This window comes from Castanea sativa, chromosome 4 (genome assembly GCF_040712315.1).
Source record: "Castanea sativa cultivar Marrone di Chiusa Pesio chromosome 4, ASM4071231v1".
In the NCBI taxonomy this organism is placed as follows: domain Eukaryota; kingdom Viridiplantae; phylum Streptophyta; class Magnoliopsida; order Fagales; family Fagaceae; genus Castanea; species Castanea sativa.
In genome coordinates, this window is record NC_134016.1 from 36780719 (window position 1) to 36787754 (window position 7036).

Consider the following 7036-nt stretch of genomic DNA (forward strand, 5'->3'; position numbering starts at 1 on the left):
TAGGCTATAACTAATTTTGTAGCTAAATTTTTTCATTTCACTAAATAATGCCAACAGCTCATGCCAAGTATTAGGATTATTCCAAAGAATTACAGGAGAAAAAAAGGGGGAGGAGGAGGGGGGGGGGGGGGGGGAATTACAACTGTTACAAAACTCGAAGGTGACATTCCATTAGGACTTCCTGCAAAGTTAGCACTTGTTATCACAAAGAAAATGACTGAGTGAGAGAAACCTTAGACTGAGAAGCAAATTTTGCTGCTGCCTCCAACTCCTGCATCGTCAATAGCCTGGTTGAGGGGCAAAATTTTGTATTTGCAGTAGTCTCAATGGCTTCTAAGTCTGTTGATCTTACGGAAAAGTGGGTTTTAGCAGCCTCTATGGTTCTGTCAATAAACACTGATCTTGACAGGTAATCCTTCATACGGCATACGAATTCCAAATGACCCCTTGCCTAAACCAAAAACAGATAGGCATAATCATCATAACAAGTGGCTAATAAGAGAGAAAAGAGAGGGGTGGGGGGGAGGTAGGAAGGAATAGGAGTAAAGGAAATGTCAAAATATCCACAACATTAAAGACAACAGACCATCATGAAGAGTTCCTTTCCCATTTCCCCCCATGTATTGGTATTGCCATTTCAAAATAGTGATATATTAGAGGCACCATATATGCAAACAATTTTTATATTGAATGAGATAAATAGATAAATCCCTATTTGAAAAGATGGATGTTAAAGATCTATTACAAACCAAACTATATGTGTCAACATCACATGTTTTACTTTTACCTGTTCGTTTGACTCACCACTGGCTATGTTTACATTAATTGGAAACACCATGTGTTTATATCTAAAATCAATGATGAAGCAGATACTGATTTGAGAATGGATGTATCGAAAGAAAGGACAAAATATATAAAATTGGATAAGTCATTAGCATACCAGTCGATATTCAGGAACTCTTGCAGGAAGTTTCAGGTAAGCCATGTTCCGGAACTCATAGTCCCATAAAAAAGATGTGTGGTGGATCCACCGGTTTTTAGTAATTGATTGAGCATTTCCACCAAATTTGTGGTCACCAAATACATAATCTGAAACCAGATGAGAGCAAAAAGTATTCATTTACAGCTTTACTTATTCCTCCATTAGAATCTCAGGTCACATATAAAACCTAAAGGGAGAATATGAGGTAAGTGTCGAATAGCAATAGCAGTTTCATCAACAAGAATTATTAAAAGGGAAATCATCCCCTGCCCCACACCCCCCCCCCCCCCTAAAAAAGAAGAAGAAATATTTATAGCATTACAAAAAGGTAACCAAACAAGCATTCAAAGAGATATGAGGGATGCAATTATAGTTAAAGAAATTGGTATCCATAACACAGTTGCTACATTTTAACCACAATATCGTCGTTTAAAACAACACAGGAAAAAAGTATGGTAGTTAAAATCAACACTATACTGCACAGAAAGGTTCATTCTTTCAATTAAGGTTTTTTTTTTTTTTTTTTTTTTGGAAGAAGAGTTCTTTCATTAAAGTTATAAGTATGGAATTGTGCTTTTGGAATAGTGAAGATAATAATTATCAAGTGTGGCCATGCATCTAATCCTTCAATTGCAGGACCTTGGGAAACTTATGGATAGTCAAATGTCAAATCTTTCTGATTCCTTATATGATATTCTAGAAAAGATTATGCGCAATGTTTCATTCATTTCAAATCTATTATGCAACTAACAAATGATTTAACAAAAGCAAAAAGGAACTTCTGCATACAAAAAGTGTGCCACATTCAGTAGGGTACAATTGCATGAGTAAGGGTTTTTTTTTATTCATGTCCCATTTCCACATTTGTGGCATCCATGCATATGTCCATTTTAACATATAGAGGAAGTATTAATATTGAAACATGACTTTTACACAATAAAGCAGTGCAAAACCATTTTAACCAACTGTTCAGATTTCAAACACATAACTAGGTGCCACCGCAGCAGGTAGATGAGTGGTTGGAAAGCTCATTTACCTAGCCCATTGCCAAGTTCAAATTCCCACTACATTCATGTTGCAGTGGAGCGGTGCCTATTATGGGGTCAGGTGGCCAGACCCTTCTCAGGGATGCCTTCCTAGGGACACAAGGAGGGAGTGTCATCCCCCCCATCCCCACCCCCACCCCTTTTCTTGAATAAAAAAAGTAAACATATTCAGTGTGAGACTTTGAACTTGTGTCCCAGTTAAGGCAAGTTTAAGTTTGGTCATGAAAGTAGGTAATTATCTTAAAAATTATTTGACATATTCACCTATGTACATGCCCACACATCCCACACATACCCACCTTAACACATAGATATAGAGGTATTCATTATACTAGTCCCTTTTGATATGGGATTGGGATACTCATACATCAAACAATATAATTGGGATGAATTCTTATGTAAACAGTCAGCAAGAGAATACTACATTTGATAGCTGACACTATACCTTGCCCTCAAAATGAATCAAGCCAGGCCCTTTATGAATAACCACTTTTCCAATAGGTGCCATAGAAAAGAGAAAGCACTTCCATTTCATGGAAATAAGATAAATGAAAACGCAATTCAAAATGGTACATCCCAATAAGATCAACAGAAGAAAAGAAGAATCAAACTGGAATATCCCCTTGTAATATCATAAACCAGAAGCTCTCTATTAGTGAAAAAAGTATCTTTAAGTGAAGGGTTAAACGCAGTTACCATTTTCACGAAGGTGGAAATCCCCAATTCCTTGGAAAACTTTGTTGTACAATGTGCCACTCCAGGACATAATAGGCTGAGGATATGGTTGTACGCCAGCAACAGCATCTTTGTTGCATATGAAAGTGACAAATATTGTGCCAGGATCAACAAGGACAGTACCTCCCCCAGTAAACCTTCTCACAACCGGAATCTGATCACATAACACAGATTCAATTTCGAGAAGTTCTGCAGGCTTCCTAAAGAAATTATTCATATAATCCTTATGAGTTGCTCATGTCCAATACAAAAATATAGAACCACAAGCCAAGGGAAACAACAAGTCTGCAAAGCTTTAGGATTGCAGACAAACTTTAACCAAGAAATGTTCTCTTATAAATTATCAAATTAGAAAAGTGACAACTATAATTACAGGTATAACTCAGAGGCTAATCCAATTTAGTGCACCCTGATCAAGCAACTACATTCATGTTTGAGCAGTTTATTTCTTTATGGCCAGTTGTTCAAAACTCAAATCACTGCTGACTCCACTCAACTGAGCCTTAATCCCAACTAAATCAAGGCCAGCTCCATGAGATCCTTTTTCATGATTCTAGTATCATATATAACATCATATACCCACAATTTCCCTGTTTATCATATCCTAAATATTTCTACCCACGTGAAGTCAATATGTCAACTTGCAAAATAATGTGTTAAGGTAGATTGTTAACCCAATTTTAGAACTTTCCAAGCACGAGGAAAAAAAAAAAAACTAACATGGGCTTAGGACACTACCATTCAACTGAATAAAAAATGACAAGAGGGGGGATGACTACCATGCCAACCATATCTAGGCATTACCATAGTAGCTTTCTACCTACTAGGGAACCCAATTGATAAGGGGCCATGAACTCCACTCAACTGAGCCTTAATCCCAACTAAATCAAGGCCAGCTCCATGAGATCCTTTTTCATGATTCTAATATCATATATAACATCATATACGCACAATCTCCCTGTTTATCATATCCTAAATATTTCTACCCACATTATAGAAGTCAATATGTCAACTCGCAAAATAATGTGTTAAGGTAGATTGTCAACCCAATTTTAGAACTTTCCAAGCACGAGGAAAAAAAAAAACTAACATAGGCTTAGGACACTACCATTCAACTGAATAAAAAATGACAAGAGGGGGGATGACTACCATGCCAACCATATCTAGGCATTACCATAGTAGCTTTCTACCTACTAGGGAACCCAATTGATATGGGGCCATGAACTCTTCCTAGGTTGATGGACCAATAGTTTTTTTTTTTTTTCATCTAAGAAATGGGTAGGAGGTTGCGACCAAAGTAGCTTCCTTACCTCAGTGTGCCTAAGGTAGCATCCTACTTGCTAATTTCGGACCTAATGAGCCATAGTTGTTATCCCAACCCCACGAGGGCACTAGTGGGGATTTTTTTCCCCCAAGCACTTCCCATTGCGGGATTCGACACTAGGACCTCCACAAACCAAACCACTTGGGAGTAAACCCATCGATCACTAGCCCACCACCCTCACTGGTGACTAAGACATAGCTTGACCTCAACCTCCACCAGGATCCAACTGTTTCAAGCGGTGGTAAACAATAGTTCATTGAATTTTGAGAAAAAACTAAGTCCATCCAATTATTTCAAAACTAGTCCATGCAATAAATTTTTATTCATAACTTTTACATGTGAATTCCTGAACTTCATACAGTCACAAAACAATTATTCAAAACATGTCAAATGCCACAAGCTTAAGCAAATACAAGATTCAACCCAATTTCTAAACTTTAATAAAACACTAATATGAAAAAGAAAAAAATACAGAGTTGATAAAAGAAAGTTTAAGGAAATACCCAGAAACGCCCATGACAATAGTAGGTTGATTGGTAGCATCGTTAATGATGCACCAATTGTGGGACGATGTCCGAAGCAAACGCTCCTCTAGATGTAATTGCTGTAGAATTGGCACCCCTTTCAGCCTAACCAGATTCATCATTGGAACCCCAATTTTACCTGGATTTCCCATTTTGCCACCCTTCTCTCTACTTCTCTTGCAAACTCCACAACAGTCTCACAGAATTTCCTCTCTATCACAAATTCTTTGATTTTTTTTTTTGGGTTTAAATTTTCTGGTACAAAAGTAAACCCAGTCAGTAAAATAGAGAGTTTTAGGCACCCAATCAGATCATACAACGATTTAAAAAAAAAAAAAAAAAACTGAAATCGTGACCCAGACTTGTTTTCTCAGTGCAAAAACTAAATTGTGTGTATGAAAAGGGTAAATTTCACAAAGTTTGTGATAATACCAACTAAGTCCAAAACATTTTAGAAGCCACCAATTTAGTTCTCAAAAGACAACTTTGTTCCTAAACATACAAACAACGTTAGTGATTCTCTCTTCTCTCTTGTCACTCTCATACCTCTCTCTTCTCTCTGGGCTTCAGATATTTGCAGATGACAAAAACAAGTGCAATCCATCTTAAAATATACCTCCTGCCCTTGCCTTAAAAGTACACCATACCTGCAACTATTTGAAGCCGATTAAAATACACCTTGCCTGCAAGTATCTCAAGCCGAGGTCTAGTGCTCCATCTAGGCATTGCCTACCCGAGGCCTAATTGTTAAGGCTCCATTAACGCACTTGTGAGATAGACCCGTTGGTAACTTGGTATTATCTTTGTGAAATTTACCCACCAACAAAAAAAAAAAACTATATTATAATGTGTAATAGATAGACACCACCCAAAGCTTTTTTTTTTTTTTATGGTACAGTTATGTAGGATTAGAATCTGCATTCAACACCGCTTCCTCTTTATGCGATTACTCTACATGTATAAATGCTTATAGGATGTGAGAGGTAAAGGCTGAGTTCAAGTCTTCAGGAAGGAGTTTCACATACATATAAATGTTTATGAGGTTTAAGTCTCCAGAAAAAAGAAAAAAAAAAGTAATTAATATTTTGACAGTTTTTTCAATTTCCCATAAGAGTGATGTTAAATTTTTTCTAAAATGAATTGTTAACCATTATTCTAAGGGCACCAGTTAAATGTTAAATTTTAGATAAATGCTATGTTTATAACAATTTTAACTTTCATAACAAATCCTAAGTGATAGATTGTTACTAGCTATTAAAGTAAACAAAAAAGTAATTTGAGTAGTAGATTCAAATTAGAATTAACAACAACTTGCCACTTGGTATTTGTTATAAAAAATGTTGTGAAAATGTTTTGGACATAACACTTGTTTTAATTTTAAGAAAAAAAGTTTGGTTTCAAACATGCTTATAACTCCAACCAACTATGTCACAATTAAAAAGGTCATTCATTCATAGTTTTATTTAAATTGAATTCAATATAACTTTTTAAGAACATTCAAGTTGGGGATGATACAACTTTCTAGGTACATTGTCCTTGACACTTTCGTATTAACTTATTCTCTGTATTTATGTTTAAGGAATCAAATTATATGTTTAAAGTGTATGTAGTTTTATTAACAATAAATTAATTGTTATTGTTTTCTTTATATTATGTAGAAAATAACACTTTTTTTTCTGAAAATTACATATAAATACCAAACACCAAATTATGTGTTTTTGGTTTTAAAAGAATGTTATGAAAATATGCTACCAACCACTTTTTTTATTTTTTTTTTTATTTTTTTTTGAGCACTCAAAACATGTCTTTCCAGTACACTTTTTAGATCACAGTTTCACTTATTATTTTTTTTTGAAAACCAAAACCACAATACTCTTACCAAACGGGTTCTTAATCATTATATTAGATATTTATGACAATTAAATTTGTATATAGTTTTTCTTAATTTTGTTATTAATATCTGTGGGGTCTTGGGCTTCGGCCGAGAGCATGGGGCTTTGGCCGAGATTGTGAGTAGTCCGAGTCCGAGGAGGAATATCTCCTCAGATAAGCTAAACGCAGATCATATATAGATCTTAATGATCAAAGTGACCTTCCAAGAAGTTCTAATGATAGGGACGAGCATCATGAACATACAAGAGGGATAAGGACTCAAAAATATCTAAGGGAAAGCTGCTACACCGCATTGAATGCCCTGCAGCTAACTTTCTGATTGCATTTATGTGGAAAAGACCCCTGAACAGTGCTACCTCGGCAACCACAACTCACAGAAGGCCAGAAATGGTGTCTGATGGGACAAGCACTCAAGTGGTGGCTCAAAGGATCAACAAGTGTAGGATTAAGATCATCAAAAAAGAACTATATAATGGAAGAGGCCCTTCATGAAAAGGGGATGAAAAAAGGAGAAGAGAAAGCATTGTAGCAA

At 35.8% G+C, this 7036-nt stretch overlaps 1 protein-coding gene across 3 annotated transcripts; it reads right to left on the bottom strand.

Annotated features, from left to right (window-relative positions):
- Positions 1-6: 6 nt before the first annotated feature.
- LOC142630269 (uncharacterized) lies at positions 7-5427 on the bottom strand. Of its 3 annotated transcripts, none has more exons than XM_075804253.1 (5): positions 5158-5423; positions 4591-4866; positions 2725-2963; positions 941-1089; positions 7-451 (listed from the first exon to the last, which is right to left on the bottom strand). In XM_075804253.1, exons 2-5 carry the CDS (start codon positions 4761-4763, stop codon positions 203-205), a joined length of 810 nt encoding a protein of 269 aa, XP_075660368.1. In that variant the 5' UTR covers positions 4764-4866; positions 5158-5423; the 3' UTR covers positions 7-202. The 3 variants fall into 3 exon arrangements, with proteins under 3 accessions (XP_075660368.1, XP_075660369.1, XP_075660367.1); XM_075804254.1 differs by having other exon boundaries at positions 5259-5421; XM_075804252.1 differs by having other exon boundaries at positions 4591-5427.
- Between the last annotated feature and the right edge of the window lie 1609 nt (positions 5428-7036).

Excerpts from the sequence above, each read along its gene's own strand:
- LOC142630269 (XM_075804252.1), bottom strand. The coding sequence starts at position 4,763 with ATGGGAAATCCAGGTAAAATTGGGGTTCCAATGATGAATCTGGTTAGG. Across the intron at positions 2,964-4,590 it reads ATTGTCATGGGCGTTTCTGG|GAAGCCTGCAGAACTTCTCG; the intron begins GTATTTCCTTAA and ends TAATTTCTTTAG. Across the intron at positions 1,090-2,724 it reads TTTCCACCTTCGTGAAAATG|ATTATGTATTTGGTGACCAC; the intron begins GTAACTGCGTTT and ends ATCTGGTTTCAG.